Source organism: Engraulis encrasicolus, chromosome 9 (genome assembly GCF_034702125.1).
Source record: "Engraulis encrasicolus isolate BLACKSEA-1 chromosome 9, IST_EnEncr_1.0, whole genome shotgun sequence".
NCBI lineage: Eukaryota > Metazoa > Chordata > Actinopteri > Clupeiformes > Engraulidae > Engraulis > Engraulis encrasicolus.
The window spans coordinates 54666655-54687707 of record NC_085865.1 but is presented as its reverse complement, the minus strand read 5'-3'; the positions used below and the strand labels follow the sequence as shown (position 1 = coordinate 54687707).

Genomic DNA, 21053 nt, shown 5'->3' with positions numbered 1-21053 from the left:
CTATCATTTCCTCAGACTGGGAGACACACTCACTCACAAACACACACACACACACACACAGACACACACAGACACACACACACACACACACACACACACACACACACACACACACACAAAGACAATTGATAAATAACAGAGAAGAGAGGGGCAACGTGGAGAGAGATGAAGAGAGGGGGAGACAGCAATAGTAACAGAGAGAGAGAGAACAGAAAGAGAGAGCAACAGGGAGAGAGAGGAAGAAAGAGGGAAAGAGACAGACAGACAATAAAGAGACGAATAAAGAGTAAAAAGCCCCAGGTCCTCAAGTCTGTGCATGCTGTGATCTGAGTTGAGTTGTTTGCCAGGCAGGCTGGTAGGCCATCCTCAGTGTTGCCAGATTGGGCGGTTTCATGCAGTTGAGCTTTTTAGGACGCTCGTCTAAGGGTAAAAAAGGGCATTTGGCTGCTTTTCCTGTACATTTATGGCCATAGAAATTAATAGAATTCGGTTCAAATTGGACGGGATTTAGTGCCTCTGTGCGGGTTTTGAGCATTTTGTGGGCTGGAAATCATCAGTGACGTCTGGCAACCCTGGCCGTCCTCCGGAAGGGAAGCTCATTATTACTAGAATGCTGGCAAGTGTCTGGGCGACACCTCGCGGGGCTGAAGGGGTTAAACGGGTCAGGCCGTAACAAAGCCCCAGCACAATGGGGCTGGAGATGGTGTCTTGTTACGACCCCCGCCCCCCGCCTGTACCCCCTCATTACACTTAGCACACACACACACACACACACACACACACACACACACACACACACACACACACACACACACACACAAACACACAAACAGAACACACACACACCACACACACACACACGCACACACACACACACACACACACACACACACACACACACACACACACACACACACACACACACAGCATGCCTGCAACTCAAATCAGTCCTTTCGTGCAATTAAGATTAAGTGACACATGCAAACACACATGCATGCACACACGCACGCCCACACACAAACCTAAACACACACGCACACACGCACACACACACACACACACACACACACACACACACACACACACACACACACACACACACACACACACACACACACACACACTGTATTGTGTTGTATTGTATTGTATTGTATTGTATTGTATTGTATTGTTTGTATTGTAGTTGTGTTGATGGCACTGGTGGTGGGTGTTGTGCAGGGGCAGATTTTAGAGAACTGAGTAGAATGTTCCCCATCTCCTGGCAATCAGTAATGATTAAAGAAATACTTATGTAATGTAAGATGTCGTCACACACAGCATGACCCTGATAGGAGATGTTGTCAAGTGTCAGTTTTGTAGTACTTGCGTTTGTGGTATTGCTGGTGGGTTTTGAGTGTAGGAGGTTTTTGGCAGAGCTTCGCAAGTTTTCCCTGCGCAGTAGAGGACATGACATGAGTGTAGGGGGCACTGGCAGAACTACAGAACTACAAACTACATACATATTTTTTTCCTTCATCTCAAAATCAGAGCTTCCTTTATGGTATGTGTGGGACAATTAAAAGCTTGTCACGCAAATAGAGTAGAGAACAGTAGAGTAGAGTAGAATAGAGAACAGTAGAGTAGAGTAGAGTAGAGTAGAGTAGAGTACAGTAGAGTAGAGTAGAGTACAGTAGAGTGGAGTAGAGTAGAGTACAGTAGAGTAGAGTAGAGTACAGTAGAGTGGAGTAGAGTACAGTAGAGTACAGTAGAGTACAGTAGAGTAGAGTAGAGTAGAGTACTTTTATTAATCCTGAGGGAATTGATGGTGTCTGACAGCTTACATAAATACACAGATACAAAACACACACAAAGACACAATACACACATTATTGCACTTTGCAGTAAGCATATTGTACACACTTGAGTACAGCAATACAATGAGGTCTTGATAGGGTGTCTGTGGTGTTGGTGGCAGTCACAGTGGTGATAGGTCATGGGTGTGTGGGGTGATGCTGGTCGAGGGTTTACAGAACTACGTAAGTTTTGCCCTTTTCCAGACGCAGTAAAGCACAACAATGCCATGGCAACTGGCCTGTGTACCTCGTGGCATCCCATTGTGTCAGCGTCCTTGAATCCAACTACTAAAGTGTACTGCCCGCCCCCCTTTTTGGTGTGCGAGCGTGCACACCTCTCCCCCCCATCTCTCTCTGTCTCTCAGTCTGTGTGTGTGTGTGTGTGTGTGTGTGTGTGTGTGTGTGTGTGTGTGTGTGTGTGTGTGTGTGTGTGTGTGTGTGTGCGTGTGTGTGTGTCTTTGTGTTTTGGGGAGGAGGGTGGTGGGGTGATGGTGTTGTTGGCGTATTGTTATGGTAACCAAAAATGCCAGTTGTTATGTTTTGACGAGGCGTGATGTAACCAGATTGGTTATGGTCCGCACAAGGAGAATGGCGCAGATTCATGCAACCTGCAGTGCAGTTGAGATTTCCATGTTTTCCATATAAGAGGAGACAGGGCTTCACTTTGTCACAGCGAGACCTAGTATTTCCATAATTTGGAATTTAAATTTCTGGCGGTATAGCGTTTTGCACATGATGTTTGTTTCTGTTTTGTGTGTTTTTCACTTGGCATATTTTCCAGCCATCTTCTTCTAGCGTGTGTGTGTGTGTGTGTATGTGTGTGTGCGTGCACACGCGCGGATGTGGGCCTGTGTGTGTGTGTGTGTGTGTGTGTGTGTGTGTGTGTGTGTGTGTGTGTGTGTGTGTGTGTGTGTGTGTGTGTGTGTGTGTGTGTGTGTGTGTGCGCGCGCTCTCGCTACACTTCATGTCTAAAGTGCACAGTGTGATGGCGATGTTCATGAGCATCAGCATTTTGCAGCGGAGCGCGGGTGGAAAGCACGCTGTAGCCCATTTAACTCATGGCAATCCCACCAGCCATTAACAGGAAATGTATTTGTTTCTTTCTTAAAATGTATGAGGGCAGACACCTTGTTTACAAGATAGATAGATAGATAGATAGATAGATAGATAGATAGATAGATAGATAGATAGATAGATAGATAGATAGATGAGCATTTCACACACACACACACACACACACACACACACACACACACACACACACACACACACACACACACACACACACACACACACACACACACACACACACACACACACACACACACACTTCAATATACAGTTGACTACTGTAGGTAGCTCCATACTGTATGGCTGCACATATGGAATCGTAATATACTAAGCACACACTCCAGTCAGTGAATGCTTCAGTTGTGCTGTCTAAGCACCACTTAAGAATATAGCACATGCAGTACGTCAGTCACGACCGGCACTATCTATTCCTATTCCAAGACTGCCTTGCCTTGCCTTGCCTTGCTTGGAGCTCCTTGCAGGCTCCTTGCTCCTCAGTGGTGTAGTATGTGCTCCGTTGTATGAGCGCCGAGTGTGGAGAGGGAGAGAAAGGGATCTGATTGGTGCATTGTTGCGGGTGGCCTTGCATCAGCCGTGTGGCCCCTCAGGCGAAGCCCCGGGCTGCTGGAGTGACCCAATAAAAATACTGGCGATGCGACTAAAAAAGTAATTTTTGTCTCATAATGAAGCCGACTGCGTAACCAATATTTTTCTGATTTAATAGAAAGTTTCAAATTGAACCGTTATTTTGGGGGGGTTGTACTTTTATTACTAAAGTGGGATAAATATGGCATCATGCGATAAGCAAGCAGGGTTTCGAGAATCACATTTTAACTGTTGATAATTGGATGTCACTGTGGCGTCCCACAGTTCCTAGAAATAACTGAACTTTTAAAAATGTTATTATTTGGAATGAAACTAAAACAGCACAAGTGGGCTATTTTTAACACTAAAGGGGGACCATGCAGTCAAAACATCTGTTCGTTAGTAACCGCTGTTGAAGAGAAAATAGAACTTCAAAACAGCGAGTTAACGACCTTGTAAATGAACAAATGAGTTTTTGTGACTGTAGCATACTGCAAGGGCAGAGAGAGAGACAGAGAGAGAGACAGACAGACAGACAGACAGACAGACAGACAGACAGACACAGAATGGTTTAAAGATAATGGATTGAGAATAAAAATAAAATTATTTGCCAGCACTGCTTTTACACTACGTGTGTGTGTGTGTGTGTGTGTGTGTGTGTGTGTGTGTGTGTGTGTGTGTGTGTGTGTGTGTGTGTGTGTGTGTGTGTGTGTGTGTGGTGCTGGTGTAAGGATACAAATAAACATTATTTGCCAGCACTGCTATTACAGGTCCACAGTAAGATGACAGCAGTGTGTTGTTCACCAGCCCCTCAGCCCTTTCTCCACCTCTCTCTCTCTTCCTCATTGTACACCACCCGCCCAGCTAGTCATGCACACTGGCCAGACATAAGCACAGAGATAATATATGTGTGCGTGTGTGAGTGTGCGTGCGTGAATGAGTCCGTGCATGTGTGTGTGTGTGTGTGTGTGTGTGTGTGTGTGTGTGTGTGTGTGTGTGTGTGTGTGTGTGTGTGTGTGTGTGTGTGTGTGTGGTGTCCATGAAAAGATAAACAAAATGACAAAATGCCATTATTAGTGCCATTATTAGACAGTTTTTTTCAGGTTCGCAATAGGGGTGGTACGGTTCACAAAATTCACGGTTCGGTTCATATCACGGTGTTAAGGTCACGGTTTCGGTTCTCTACGGTTCTTTTTTAGTTCATGATAAATGGTGCACTGGGAATACAAGTATTAAACAATATTTATATAACTGCAAGTTGAATTTGACCTTTTGCATGTGTCTGAGAACTGCCTCTTGTGCTAACCTGCGCTTGCACTTAAACTGTCGTCAGCTGATGTGCGCTGTCTGAGCGTTCCAAATGCCCTCTTTCAATTGGCTAATAGAATCAGACTTATCACTAAATATCCTACATATGGTTTGTATAGGCTTATAATGTGACAATGGTGTGATTTTAATTGTGTCATTCTCTGATTGGTCTTATACGCTAATGTTTTAATCAGACAGACTGGATAAGATACTCATAGAATCTCTGTTTTACATATTTTTCTGGACAATACATGAATTGCGGTTTGCGACGGATTGCACGGTTCGGTTCGGTATGTGTGTGAATTGTACGGTTTCGGTTTTCGGTGCGGTTTGTGCCATCCCTAGTCCGCAATGATACGAGTAATAAGTGTCTCCTATCAGACCAAGCCCCCTACCCACTCCACTCCATATCCTTTCCCCATGTACGTCACCAGCCAGCCAGCCAACCAGCCAGCCACCCCAGCCAGCCAGCCAAACAGCCAGGCTTGTGTCCCAACAGCGACACAGAGATAAAGAGTGTGTATTGTGCTTGTGTAAGGATAAAAATAACCTTATTTGCCAGAACTGTTTTGAGAAGTAGTGCCTTTTTACCACATCAACCCCAACTCCTGAACCCAGCTCCTCTTCCTCCTCCACCCCTTTCTCTCATTCCCAGTGCTTCCACCCACTCACCCAACAACAGCCGAGCCTCCAAGCTTCCAATTTCTCCTTTCTCCCTTCCCCATGTACGCACACAACCTTAGTTCCACCCATCCCACCAACTCATCCACACACCCATCCTCCTGTCCATCCAGAGCAGAGCCTCCAAGCCCCTTGCACTTCCACTCCTTTCTCCCTTCCCTATGCTCCCAGCCACCCACCCACCTAGCCAGCCAGCCAGCCAGCCAGCCAGCCACCCAGTCGTGCCCCCAGGCTATGTTTTCGTTTAACAAAGGTCAGGAGGAGCTCTGTGATCTGCATTGACTGTAATTACTGAGAGAGATAACAGGCCACGGGCAAACAACAAAGACTTTTTTAAACAGCAACCCTGACGCTTGCCACCAGGATTTTCCTTGACTATATAACCTGCTGTCTTATGTTCTCCATAAGAATAAAAAACTGCTTCAATTTATGGTTGCTATAAAAAAAGTTCAAAAGCATAGCTCACTAAGCATAAAAGCAGTTCTTGCATGTTATCAGTGAGTGTGTTGTGTTCGTTCTTAAACACCTATATACCGTACTGTGATTTGTTCAGGTGTGGTTTTGTGGAACGTACATACTGTAGGTTTAATGCACTAAGACAAGATCCCAGTAATAAGTTTGTTGTTACCAGAATGGCAGTGACCAATTGTTTCCTGAGTCTCCATAATGTTGTACTGTAGTCTAGTTTTTTCAACCAATAGCTTAGTTTATGCTGCACACAGGTATATAAAGCGAGCATGCTGTGTCTAGACATGTTTTGTGGACCGTGCATAGTTTTAATCCATGGTTAGCTCCTCAAGAAGACCATGGCCCTCTTTATGAGGATGTGAATATGGCCTAACAAAGACACAATTAATAGCTACACACAAATATAGCTCTTGCATGTTATCAGCATGTCATGTTTGTCCTACAATGGGTGTGATTTGTAGTCCTGTTTTGTGGTCCGTAGCCTATATAGGTGCATAATCCTCCGTGTATGCCCTTGATCATGTGGACATGCCCTTGCATGGTGTCCTCTTGGCAAGCCCTATAGCCAACAGAACAGAACATTGTACCTTATAAACAGGGTGCAGATTTGTCGGAAAACCAGAAGGGGGATATGTTTCAGATTAATTAATTACAGTAAAGTGTGATTAAAATCATTTTTAAAAAGGGGAGGTATCAAAACCAGAAGGAGGGACAATCACTCCCACCCACCCCTACAAATAGCACCCTGCTTATAAGGCACATTGTATTGCAAAGGAGGAATGTTGTGCAATAAGTTCTAGGCCTCCTTGTGCCTCTGATGGCATGAACATGTCCTTGCAAAAGCATTGTTAACTTAACACAAGTTGACAGTGCATACAGTACATGTCATGTTTGCCCTACAATGGGTAAAGCGTGATGTGTGTAGGCCTGTTTTGTGTTCTCTGTAGTCTATATAGTTTACATTCTCAAGAACAACGTACTAGTCCTTCTTCATGCCCTTGATGATGACGTGTATGTGCCCTTGCATTACGTATGTTGTCTTGGCAAGGCTTATAGCCAACAGTAGCATCATCATCAGAGTGCTAGCCAACAACAGCAGCCAGGACAGCACAGGAGAGGACAGGCCAGGACAGGACACCAACCTCAGGCTTAAGTGGATAAATAGCAAAATCTGTTGTTTGTCTCTGGTGGCCATGGATGAATGAAAAAAGTGGTAATGATGTTGTTGTCAAGGACATGATTCCAGAAAACACAGAATGGGGAGTTATTATTCTTGTGTCTTGTGTGTCTCGTGTGTCTTGCACATACGCTTGGTTATCCTGTGGATGAGTGGTGAATGGTGGATGTACATGTAGCCTACGCATCATCTTTAGTGTTCCTCTGGGTCATGGGGTGTTATGGCCCTTAACACTATACACGCTCCCCAGAGGCGGTCAGCTGCAGCATGATCAGACCTGAGCTTGTGTCCCAAGCCTAGTTAGTCTTTAAGCTAAAACAAGTTGAGCTATGACGTCCAACTAAACTCAGCTCTTTCACATTACACATTTACTGAGGGCTTTTAAAACCCTCCCACTGCCCTGTGTAAATGTGTACCTCCGTCGCATGTCTTTCACACACATCCCAGACATGTAGTTTCTTGACAATGTAGATAAACAAATCACGGTGCTGTCACCGTGGCCTCGGGGCATGTTATTTCAATGGGCGTGTCAAGTTGTCAGGCCTGATTGAAAATCTCGACTCAAATAGTGTCAGTTCAGATAGCGAGGAGACAGAGAGACACAATAACACACCCTCAGGTTCATACGCTCTGGAATGTGCAAGAAATGACAGTGTATCAGCAGTTTGTTGTTCTGCTGTGTATTTCAGTGTGTTATCAGCAGTTTGTGTATTCACATGGGCCTAGATGACACAGTTTTCAATGCGCCCTCCGGGACTAAACAGAGGAAAAACACCCGAGTGTGATTGAAGACAGAGAATAAAGTTTTCTGTGGACAGCTCTGTGTCTTTTCACTTATTCTTCAGGGGATTTCCTTAGTAAAACCCCGCCCTGACAAAAAGATAAATGGGTCAGGTGATAAAAGTGTTTAATAAAAAAAACAGCCAATGAATAAGATGAAGCTGTGTAAACCAAGCTGTTATCTCAGCCGAAGGAGAGGCGTGTTAGATGAATAAGGAGTTTGAAGCAGACTGTATCAGGCATGGCCGACTCTACTGTTTGCTTGTGGTGGTGTTGGTTACTATGACGATAGAGTCCTGTTGAGCTGCCTGTGTTCTTTCTTACCTCACATCCTGTCGGCGAGTAATCAAGCGTATGTCTGTGTGGGAAACAAAGGAGCATCTGGCAGCTTTTGCCTACAACACATCTGCTGGGATTGAAATGTTTCCATGAACAAGTGCCCAACCCCCCACCTCACTCAGGCCCATGTCTTGTGGCCTGTCACTAAGTCCATCAACAGTTGGGTTTCCTGTTGAAGTATGTCATCGTTTTGCAAGTCAAAAAACATAGGCTGTTACCTCTGAGATCAGAGTTTGCCTACCTACTTTCCAACAAAAACACTACTATATATGGATGTTGTAAATTGACAACGAGGTAGTTTTAGTTCACATTGACATCATGCTGATGGACTGTAGCATTTTGTGCTTTATTCAGCAGTTCAAAGACCTGGTTGTTATTGGAAACATGCAACACAAGAATACGTGTTGACTGAATTGTCTGTTTCGGTTTTCTGATCACCCTTCAGATCTCTGTTAAAGTATCCCCATCTTTTTGAGAGAAGTCACTGTATCTCAACACATCACACTAAAATAAAACAGAGAGAGAGAGAGAGAGAGAGAGAGAGAGAGAGAGAGAGAGAGAGAGAGAGAGAGAGAGAGAGAGAGAGAGAGAGAGAGAGAGAGAGAGAGAGAGAGAGATAGTGTGTGTGTGAGAGAGAGAGCGTGTGTGAGAGAGAGAGAAGAAAAAAGAGGAGGAAATGGGAATTAAAGTAAAACCCCCAGACTTATAGTAGATTAGCGAAGTGTGCTCCACAGTTTCCTGCCCCACCAGCTATACCCCCATGTCCAACACACACACACACACACACACACACACACACACACACACACACACACACACACACACACACACACACACACACACACACACACACACACACACACAAACCCAAATAAAAAAGCGTAACCTTATCTTCCCATTCCCCTATCTGTCCCCTGTCCTCTCTGCTCTCCTCCTCCTCTGTCTGTCTGTTTTCATTCCTCTCCTCCTCCTCCTCCTGTCTGTCCCCTTTCCTCTCCTCCTCCTCCTCCTCTTTGTCCCCTGTCCTCTCCTCCTCCTCTATCTCCCCTGACCTCTCTGCTCTCCTCCTGTCTGTCCCCTGTCCTCCTCCTCCCCCTCCTCCTGTCTGTCCCCTGTCCTCTCCTCCTCTTTGTCCCCTGTCCTCTCTGCTCTCCTTCTCCTCCTCCTCCTCCTCCTCCTACCCCCTGTCCCCTCTCCTCTCCTCCTCCTCCTCCTCCTCCTCCTCCTCCTCCTCCCGTTTCTCCCCTCTCCTCTCTGTCCCCTCTCCTCTCTGCTCTCCTCCTCCTCCTCCTCCTTCTCCTCTCTGTCCCCTCTCCTCCTCCTCCTCCTCCTCCTCCTCCTCTGCAGGCTGTATGCTGTGCCTGGGCCAGGCCTCAGTGTTCCGCTTCAACCACCCAGAGGAGGCCTTGGGCATGAAGAACATGATGCCAGAGGGAAGCCTGTCTCCCGTCCGCTCAGGTAACGCTCAGCACCTAATCCAGTGGTTACCAAACGCCCCTTTTACCTCATCGTAAGCCCTCCTTGATGTCATCATAAGCCCAACAACAACCCCTCCTCAGTATGAAAAAAATAGACTAATGCCCCAAACCTTCATTGTCATTATGACACAGCACTCCAAGCACACAGTGAAATTTAATTTATGCCTCACCCGTGCAAGGGGGATGGTATGGTAGGGCGATGGGATGGTATCCCACCGGTGTAGAGGATGGTACCATGCTCAGGGTACCTCAGTCATGGAGGAGGATGGGGTAGAGCACAGGTTAATTACTCCCCCCACCAACCTGGGGAGTTGGGAGTCGAACCAGCAAGCTTTGGGCTACAAATGGCTTACCCATGACTGCCACTTGCCATAGCTTCACACACTAATAAACACCTCTTCGATACTCTGCTCTCCTGCGCACTAAATAACAGGCAGCTGTCTGCTCAGGTGACACTCGCCAAAGCCGGACGCACAAAACACCACTACGATCCACTCCAGACTGGTGTAATAAATAACGGCTGGACAGACTGGAAGAAATGCTGGTGACACGTGTGGTCCACATTGTGCAGTGCGGTGTGCTGCCACTAGGGGCACTGCTGCAAATTAGGGGGGCCCTTTGACGTTAAAGAAAATACCATGGGGGCCCCCACCTAAGATTATGTTACGCTCCTTTGGAGGCCGCCAAATCTATACGTCCCTTTGCAGTGTGCCTGGTGCCATATTTTGCCATTATGATGTCTTTATAATATGCAGTTGCGATCGCTTACATTCTTACATTGGGAGCTGGCCCAAATGTGTCTATAAGGCCTTGTTGGAAGTTGCATGTACAGTTTCAAAGTAGTGATTTTAAAAAATAAAGCACAATTGTGTTATGTCCTGTCCCTAACATGCAGTCATATTTGGGAGATGGCTCAATGGGTGTATTGGACTATTTTGGAAGTTGCAAACAGTTCCAAAGTAGCCACTGATCATGAGGGGAAGAAAGAGAGCCACTGACCATATTTTGACATTATAGTGTATTCATATAAAACAAAATTGCGTTTCCTGTCGTTAAGACGCAGTCATATTTTGGGAGCTGTCCCCGTGTGTTTGGCCTTCCTTTTGGAAGTTGCTTACACAGTTGATCCACAGTAGACCCCCGTCTGCAGCCCCAGGTGGCTATTTCTGGCCCTGCTGCATGGTGTTGTGTCTGTGAATGGGCAGAAATGTCAGTGTATTTACGAGGCCCGCAGCCTTTTCAGCGGAGAGAGAGTGAGCATTCTCATTTCCCCCTCATTTGACCCATTCTTCTCCCATGCCGCACAGACTAGGTCTCCTTTGTGACAACACACATGGCTGAATGGCATGGTGGCCTGTGCTTTAGTACTATAGTGCTTATAGGCAGGCCCACTGACACCTTTGGGGCAGGCCCAGGACAAAGGCATCCGAAAGAGGCCCAGCCCCAATACATATAATGTTATTAGGACCCAATTCTGGTCCCAGTCCCTCTCTCCCTGGGCCTGTGACAAGTGACCCCTTTGTCCACCCCCCTTTCGGCTTCCCTGCTTATAGGCAAGGACATTGAGTGAGAAAGGGTGACTGGGTTCAGTAGTGATGGTGGTGGTAAGCATGACTCTCTCTTTTTTCCACAGGATAGGACCCGCAGGAATGCATACACACATAAGCCTTGCTCAGCAGACTGGCTCCATGAAAAGGCGTTTTATTTCACGCTAGTGCATCCCGCGTTTTAGTGCAACGACTTTGCATGTTAACTTGCCGCAGTAAAGCAGTTTTCTCACCTGAGGCAAGTAATTTTCCCACGGCTGTGAGCGATTTATGTTGCTAAACACGAAAATGCTCAGCTGTTACCTGACAAAAAACATCCCTACCCCTCACCTATTATGGCAAAATTGTGCCCAGACCATAGCCACCCCTAACCTGAAACCTACAGGGCGTTGTGGAGCACAAGTTAACATGGAAAGTGGCGACGCATACACGCGATGGTTAAAGCTGGTGTGTTATCCAAACACAGTGGCATGTTACGCTGAGAGATGGACGAACCGGCTTGGGAAAGTGAAAGTCCTGCCTGTATTCCTTCTGCCTGTGCTTTTAGTGCAGTTCATTTCACTAAGTATCTCATTTACTTAGGTCGTCTGGTGTAGTTCATTAGCTGGAACAAAATGTCAAGCAAGTTTTACTTTCTGGGCCCTGCTTGGCATTCCTGCCTCTGTCCACTGTTTGGCGCTGAGCTGCAGAGAGCTCCACAATCAAGCAAGCCAAGCGTTGGATCTTAACCAAGACCAGTCAGAAACATTTGTGCTTTCACCCGAACAGCAAACTATAGACTAGAGCAGTGGTTCCCAACCTATGGGTCGGGACCCACCTTATGGGTCGCCAAAGATCCACAGGGGGTCGCGGAGCCCTCTTGATTTTAAGGGGTTTCATTTTAAATATATATAGCCCATGTTGAATAAAAGACAAAGCATTTAACTAATAAATGCATAGAAGCAACACATTGTAAGTGCTACATTAAACATTTATTCTATATTTGACCAAAGACGAATTGAGGAATAAAATAACTAAAATTAGTTTTCGCAGGAAACAGAGGGCATCTTGTGACTCCGTCTCGTGCGGGCGCTCGCGTGGTTGGGTCACCAAAGCATACAATAGTAAAAACATGGGTCCCTTAAGAAAAAGGTTGGGAACCACTGGGCTAGAGAACAATTAAAAAACTGAAAACATTTTACATCCAGTTCTGTTTTGAGAAAAAAAACTTTTAGCGCCAACCTCTGACTGTGCCAACACTCCTTTGTTTTTTAAACAAAATGTTTGAACAGAATAACAACAAAACCATGCAATGAAAATAACAATTGTATTTACTTGTTAAGAAATTCATGGCAGCAGCCTTCTGTTATTTTACACATCTTAATGTTTATGTCGTTTCAAAATAGTGATTGTGCTGAGTAACAGCTGGTAGTTATTGAGCAGGCCATAATCATGGATACCAACCCTATGATAAAGCAGTGACATAAGCATTATAACTGCAGAGCTGTTCAAAGTAAAAGTTAAAAGAGGATCACAGTTTCCTTCCAACACAGGTAACTTATCTACGTAAGTAACCAGTAGACCTGTGTACTTATCAGCTGACACTACGCTGGTTGGATCGAGTTTGTTGTTGTTAGGTTTTCAGTAAGAACACAGTATCTATCTCATTAGGTACATTGGAGTACATGATGTAATAGCTATGCAATATTGTGAGCTAGTGTACTTACACAATGAATTTACTTTAAATTTTACTTTTGACTCTGTATAACTGCCTGTGCATCACACTAAGGCTCTGTCAGCTTTGTCCAAGCTGTGCCTTTATTTCCCTCACTGCTTGCCATCAGTCAACTCTGTTCTTGCGGTCGCATTTGCACTCTCATTTCAGTAAAAGAGTTTTAATGCCCGTATGTAGACTCCAAAGCATTAACTTAGCAAACAGACCTTGCATGTTTACTGTATAATGTTATATATTGTTGGTGCATCAGGAGGTCAGAGTTAAAAGCCATGCTTTTGGAAAGAAGAGCAGAGGGAGGGAAGGGGAGCGTGCATTCCAGTCAAAAGTTTTAATCATACCCTTGCGCTAGGGACGGAATATGACTCCATGGGCCCCTGGGCCAGACAAAAGAAAGCCCCCCTCAATGGGTGTTGCTAGTTTACAAAACGATTCATGCTTTTAAGCCAGATGTGAGAGTTTCCTGTATGTTGTCGGTGGGTGGGGGGTTTTCCCCCGAGAAAATGTGAAAGTACAGTTAGTAAAAGTATGAACTTAACGCAATATGAGGACACAAATTTAGGGGCTAGAGCTTCAGGGCCCCCTTGACTCTTTGGCCCCTGGGCCTGGGCCCGGTAGGCCTGTGCAGTAATCCGTCGCTCTGCGCTTCAGCTGAACTCAACTCAGACACCTACTGATGAAGAGTCAGGCATCTGCACATTTACTGTAATGCTCTGTGCGATGAGGCCAGAGCTGTAACCTATGCTTTGGGAAGAAGGGCAAAGGGAGGGCATTTTGCATTGCAGTGCAACAAATTCTTATCAGGAGTTAGACACCTAGGTATGTGATTACTCTAACTTTGTGATTCCTCTGTTTACCCTTACCGTGAACTGTATATTATTGTGTATCATGAGGAGCGAGTTGGACACAATGATTTGGAGAGGAGATGAAGGGAGTGTAGCTTGCATGCCAGTGAAAGGTATCGGACTAGGAGTTAGACACCTGCACAGTTACTCAAACATAGACAATCATGAACTCATGTTCGTTTACTCTTATCTTGGTGTATATTATTGTCTATCATGATTCAAGAGTTGAACCCGTGTTTAAACAAAAGAGCAAGAGGTGAAGGGTAGCTTGCATTCCAGAGGAGTGGTTTTGATGAGACCTTTTAGATTCCACAGAATGCGGCACATAGTCAGGACACCTGCACATTGTGTAATGTAATTTAACATTTATCGTGTATGGTGAGGCCAGAGTTGTAACCGACACTCTGGACAGAAGACCATGTGAGGGGAGGTTGCATTCCACTGAAAGACGTCTCACTAGGATTCAGACACATACACATAACATATAACATATAACAGAGTTGAATGCAGTAGAAGTACAAGTACTCTTAAAGATGTAATAACCACATTCATAGTATGATATTTAGGGCTGTAACGATATTGTATCACACCGATAAATCGTGATACACAGTGCCACAAAACTATCGCAGTGCAAAAAGGCACAATGATGATACGGAGTTTGATATTACATGATTTCAAGTATGTAATATCATGCTACTAGTGTTGTAATTGCATCTGCAAGAGCACTGCTACTTCTGCTTTATGCAACTCTGCACATACGTACGTTTACTTTTTGCATACAAATGGTTTCGTGGACCCATGCACTTTTACTCTACTAATAGGCCTATATAATTGTTAACATGAGTCTAGAGTTGAATCCTAAGCAGAGATTGGAGCTTGTAGTGAAATGGATTCATGACACATTTCTGCTTTCGTGAAACTATACCATGCAGACACATGACTTACAATTAGACACCTGTAGATTGCAATAACTCGACAGAGAGTGTAGGCAAGAGTTGAGGCCAGAGGTAGCCTCTTACTGCAGATGGGGTCGCTGGCGGGCCTATTCATTATTTGCTAAAAATACTCAACTACATCATAACAACATTGCTATGACAGTACCGAGAGCCTTCAGTAAAAGATTAAGACATAGCCATTACAATTTTGGTGACGGTAAGGTTATAACATAGGCTCTGCGTTAAGGGGTTAACTGGTGGCGAGACACTGGCTTGCAGACTTGTTGCCCCATGCAGTAGAGTTAGTGGAGAGTGAGACACTTATAGGACTTCCTGCTCTGCACACGGCCGGGTCCAGACAGCTTTGTTGGCCGTGCAGAGTTTATTTAAAGGAAGGATATCTCTTTACCATTGCTATTTTTGCTTTTGAAACCCCCTCGGATGGATGGATGGACACACACACACACACACACACACACACACACACACACACACACACACACACACACACACACACACACACACACACACACACACACACACACAATCACACACACACACACACACACACACACACACACACACACACACACACACAATAAGATCTGGTGCACAGTGGGGATAGGACTACCCAGTGCCACCCCCCCCCCTCCCTCAACTTCAACGCGTCCTCTGTCTTATCTGCAACCCCTCTCCCTTCCCCATCTCCAACCCCCCCACCCCCACCCCCCGGTTCATACGAATGTTTGTCTCTACTGCTTTTTTTGCTAAAATATGAGGTTTTTTTTCATCTATGCCTTGATGTTAACTCTATAATATGAAGACATGGACAATTTTTTTACCCTCATCCTTTCCCAATGTGTATTAAACTTGAGCCTAGGTGGTGGAGGTGTGTTAGTGGCAGCGCCCGTATGAGCAGCGGCCCTGGGGTACATGTACAGTGTATTCTAAAACGCAATTTCGTTGTCAAATTTATTTGTCAATGACAATAAAAGCTCTTGATTCACACACACACACACACACACACACACACACATACACACAGTACCCTATTATGTAAATGTTGTCTTGCATGACATGCCTCCTGTGCTTTTCCAGTGACAACTGTTGCTAGTGTGTGTGTCCATAGAGCAATGCCATGGGTCACGTACTGAATCTATTTGCGCGCTATTTTATAATAATTATATTATAACAACTAAAGGTTTACATAGCGCCTTTCATGGATCCCAAGGTTGCGTTACAAAAGGGACATGGGGCTAAAGATTGGGGGAGAAAAGAAGGGGTTGTTAAGAGCCATAGGCCTCAGTAAAGAGATGTGACTTGAGGCGCTTTTTGAACGTAATCAGAGTGGGGGCTTGGCAAGTGTGGAGAGGTTAACTGTTCCATGTCTTATTCTCTACATCTCCAAATTGCATGTGTCCATGACCATGGTGCCAAGCAGCCATTGCCAGTGATGCATCAGTAAATTTTCCCCTCGTTTAGAAACCTCTTGCAGGCGCCCTCCTTATCCACTACTCTCTTTTGTCGCCACCTTGCTCCCCGTTATTGCGTGTCAAACTCTTGGTCGGTAACGTTTACGTCATTGTAAGAAAATGCTCCGTGGCTCTTTAAGAAGGAAAAAAGTGGAATGTGGGGATTGTTCCCGCCCCCGTTAAACTCTCGCTCCGTCACATCAGCACCGTGGACAGAGGAGGGAGGGGGCTGGAGCTCGAGCGCCGGGCCAGCCAGCAGCGTCTAGCATACGAAACCCCAGCTGGAAAATCGTCGGCATTGCCTTTTTCTTGCCGCGGGCGGCCCGAGTGCCCGAGTAGTCTTCTTCTCCCAACAGATACAAAACGCCCCTTCTTCGTCGAGTCAGCTTAGAATCTACCCCCCAAATGGCATAGGCGTAAGCTTATCCCCAAATGTAAGTATCTATTATTATTGACCCTAATTTTCCTCAGTCAGCTGTGTGAGAATACACAGAGGCATATGCAGCCGAACCCGCGCATATGATGCCCATTCGTGTGCGAGATTAGCTGATAACACGCGGTTTGCGCCTACAATATTGACAGCTCCACATCTGATAAGCGATTTCACGATACATTTTAGCGAGTGATTGGAACATTTAAAAAAGAGACGCATTTCGCAGCGCGACTACCCTTTAGTTATCTCGACACGCACGACGCTGATCTGTTTGACAAACAAGGACGCAATTCAAACACATAAATGACCTCGGCGCGAAAAGGTTATGTTTGTAGATCTGTGGGACCATGATGTTCGCTCAATACCGGTCAAGGCCGACCAACTGTCTCACGAGGACACGGTGTTTATGCATTATTTGTGAGGACTTTTCGTGAGAACCAGAATGGAGAGGCAGAGAAGAGAGAGAGAGGGCGGATTTAGGTTGGCTACTGTGTAGCCCCCCAGGAGAATCTGCCAAGCACAGAGAGAGCGAGAGAGAGGGCAAATCAACGACATGCTTCTCATTCATTGTACCTTAACCACATATTTGTATTCCCCACTCCTACCATGATGTCACTGTTGCTGGTTTTGGTTATGCACTGGGTGCTGATTTGACCCATGCATCTCCTTCGTTAGTCAATGTGTCAGAACTTGGGTTGGCTTCCCTCACCTCACCTATATTACCCAGGGCTAATAAAAAGCCTACATGTGGGGGTTCCCCTTCCTCCAACCCCCACCCATCATCTCCTCCCCCCGTCATTCCCTCCCCCGCCTGTGTTAATACAGTGTACAGCCCTGAATGTTCACATGCTAAACTGGTCATCATATAGCTATACTTGGATACAGTGTTGTGTTGCCTTTTTAATCATATGATGCGTTGCGTTCACATGACTTTGTGGACCCGTCTAGAAGGTTGCATGGCAGCAGCCAGCGCAGGTAACTGCAGTAAAAAGCTTATGAGGGAAATCATAAATGGAAACGGGTTCTTGTAAGTGAATGAGGTTTTAAGTCTGCCAATGTTGGTGATTTCTTATTTTCTAAAGTGCTCCTCAAAGGCTTTCATATTTTACCCAGCTGATTGGTGCCAGACTGCCAGTGTGAAGAAGTGGGGTGTGGTGTTTGCACAAATTAATTTAATCCGTATTGTAGCTTAATTGGCAGAGAGTCGAGTCTTAACTGATCATTCGTTATCTCATCCATCTTATCTATAATTTCCTTACTGTGTGTTTCTGTAACAGCCTGCCAGAGAGTTGACACAACATGTAGATTTTTTTTCTGATTATATCTGTATGTTCTGCATAGTGAATGTGACCTTGCAAGAATCTTCAACCTTGAACCTTGAACCTTGAACCTTGACCTTTCTTCCCCTTGTCTCTCCTATACACGGCAGACCCTAAGGGCCTGGTCAATGGGAACCACGCGTCCTCCTCGGCAGACCTGCCCTCCTCTGCTCGCCGAACCAAAGTGCACCCCGAGCACAGCGCCATCGTCAGCTCCATCGAGAAGGACCTGCAGGACATTATGGACTCCTTAGCCATGGAGGACTCCTCCATCCCACAGCCCTCCACCTCCAACTCCAACTCCGCCTCCCAGCCCAAAGAGCCTTACACAAAGAGCCCCACACGGCCACAGCTGTCCCCTCTGGTCAACGGTAGTGGAGGTGGTGGTGGTGGTGGTGGTGTGGGAGGATGTTACCTGTCGCCACCCACCAGCCCTGGTGCCATGTCGGTGGGATCCAGCTATGAGAATACCTCGCCCCCCTTCTCCCCGCTCTCCTCCCCCTCGCCACTGAGCAGTGGGAGCTTCAACAGCCCCTTGCACTGTGGTGGTGGTGGTGGTGGTGGTCACGCGGGCACCAATGGCAGTGGCAATGGCGTCCACAGTGCTCATGACCTGTCGTCTGGTTCTCTGCCCCCCGTACCTCTCAGGTCCTCCAGCTACAACTTCACGAGCCAGCCCCCTTCCCCGCTCACGCCGCAGCCGCTCACTGCCCTGTCCGTCTTCACGGGCTCCCCCAAGGTCGCCCCGGAGAGCCCCCGCTTCCAGAGGAAAGCCCTCCTGGAGACCCCCCCCAGCCCCAAGCCGGCCCGCCGCAACATCAACCAAGACGGCGGTGGCGGCGGCGGCTCGTCGTCTGTGGCGGCGAAAGATCCCGAGATCCAGATCCACAGACACATGTTCCCCACCGTCTCCATCTCGCCGCCCAGCGAGGCGCAGCCCTTAGGCAGGCATCAGGGGCTCGGGGTGCAGGCCAACCACCAGCACCACCACCGCGCCTCTCCAAAGCTCTCCACGCCACCCACGCTCTCCCTCTCCACCGCCTCCCCCTCGTCCAACCCTTCCAGCCCGCGCATGAAGCGTTCTGCATTCAGGGGGGAACAGCCTCAGGTGGATCACTCCCCCACCACCATCTCCACCACCACCACCTCCATGTCCGCCCTGCCCCTGCCCTCCTCGGCCCGCTCCTACCAGCCCCTGGACCCCATCGTCCACATCATACAGGGGGGCAGCGTGCAGATCCAGCAGCAGCACCACAACCACCATCAGCAGCAGCAGCATTCGGCCACCTTGCAGCCCCCAAAGAGCCCGCGTCTCGCCCGCCGCAACCTGGAGGTGGACGGCAGTGGCAGCATGACGAGCTTGACCAGCCTGCGGGACCTGCCACCCCTGTCTCCGAACCTCTCCCGTCGCGGGGTGCCCGCCGCCCCCCTCTCCACCCTGCGGACCCCCGACGGCACCCTCGGCAGGTCGGTGCCCGAGAGCCCTCGCCTGGCACGCAAAGCGGCAGCCAGCGCCAACGCGTTCTCTCCGGAGGAGCAGTTCAGTCCACGTCTAGTACGGGCACGGAGCCCGTCGCCCACCTCCACGCTGTTGAGCGGAGGTGGCGGTGATGCAGGTAGCAGAGGCAGGAAGGCCAGCTTCACCAACCCGCTCTCTCCTTCCTTCAGCCTGGGCTCGCTGCCCGGCTCCTCTCCCCTCTCCAGCCCCCGGAGCCACCGCAAGATGTCCGGCGGGGAGCTGCACGGCATGGACACGCGGCTAAGTCACCCGCACCCGCCCATGAGGCAACGCAAGAACAGCATCAGCGAGATCAGCGACAACGAGGACGAGCTGCTGGAGTACCACAGGAGACAGCACACCGAGCGCCTTCGAGAACAGGAGATGGAGAGACTGGTGAGGACGCCACACACACGCACGCACGCATGCACGCACGCACGCACGCACGCACACACACACACACACACACACACACACCGAACACCTCCGAGAGCAGGAGATGAAGAGACTGGTGAGGACCACACACACACACACACACACACACACACACACACACACACACACACACACACACACACACACACAGACACACACAAAGGGAATTCGTTCCCTTTGTAAATTAAGAGAGGGAGTACCTGTGTAGGTTGAGGGTTGAGAGAATGTAACGGTAGGAGATGGGATGGAGAGGCTGGTGAGTTTGACTCCTTGATGTATGAACGTCCTGACCTCCTCAACTGTCATTACCCCTCTACCACAACAAGAATGGAAATCAGCATTTCACCGTTAAGGCAAACACATTGACCCAGTAAGACACAGTCCCTGTTACGCGTTACCTATTACCAGAATGGCAATGACCAAGTCGTAATGTATTATTAGGCCCTGTACACTGTCATAGTGGTGTAGTTAATTTTTTTCAGTGACTATCACAGCGTTCCACGGGTGGAACAACACGCGTTAAGTGGCTGTTTGTATAGCACGTTTCATACACAGATGCAGCTCAATGTGCTTCACAAAACATAAAAGTAAAGGAATAAGACAGCAAGACATAGAGAAAGAAAGAAAGCATGTTTTATATCATCTGGGTGCTGGTTCCAAATCTTTGGAGAGTAGCAGCTAAAGGCTGCCTCTCCACACTTTGTTTTGACATTTGGTATTACCAGCAAATTCTTCCTCATTGATCTTTCTGTCCTAGTTAGTGCATATAGTTGAAACATACAGTAGACGTTGTAGAAGCACCTGTTATACATTTTATTTTACCAGAATGGCAATGACCAAGTTTTGGTGTAACCTCAGCTGTAGCGTACCATTATGGTATTTAGATTTTTTTTCAACTCCTATTACAAAGCTACAGACCTGTGGGTTGTATGTAACCTGCCCCTCCATTTCAAGTCTAGTACCTTTGCCAATTACTCATATTCCTGTAGAGTCGTCCCCTTAGCTTCATCATCATGGAAACATCCGCTTCACAGTAGAATCCCTCACATACATGCTGACGTGTACGCATACTTTGAAGTCTGTTGAGGTGTGTGGATGGTCTGGTATTTGCACACTGGAGGTTTTTGGGAGGTGAACTC

General features: G+C 47.2%; 1 protein-coding gene across 3 annotated transcripts in view; it reads left to right on the top strand.

Annotated features, from left to right (window-relative positions):
- phldb1b (pleckstrin homology-like domain, family B, member 1b) overlaps positions 1–21053 on the top strand; it is a 137535-nt gene that overhangs the window by 27863 nt on the left and 88619 nt on the right. For all 3 annotated transcript variants that reach the window (XM_063207434.1, XM_063207435.1, XM_063207436.1), the window contains exons 5-6: positions 9589–9699; positions 18092–19875. In XM_063207434.1, coding sequence (XP_063063504.1) covers positions 9589–9699; positions 18092–19875 — 1895 coding nt within the window. The remainder of the gene's footprint in view (positions 1–9588; positions 9700–18091; positions 19876–21053) is intronic.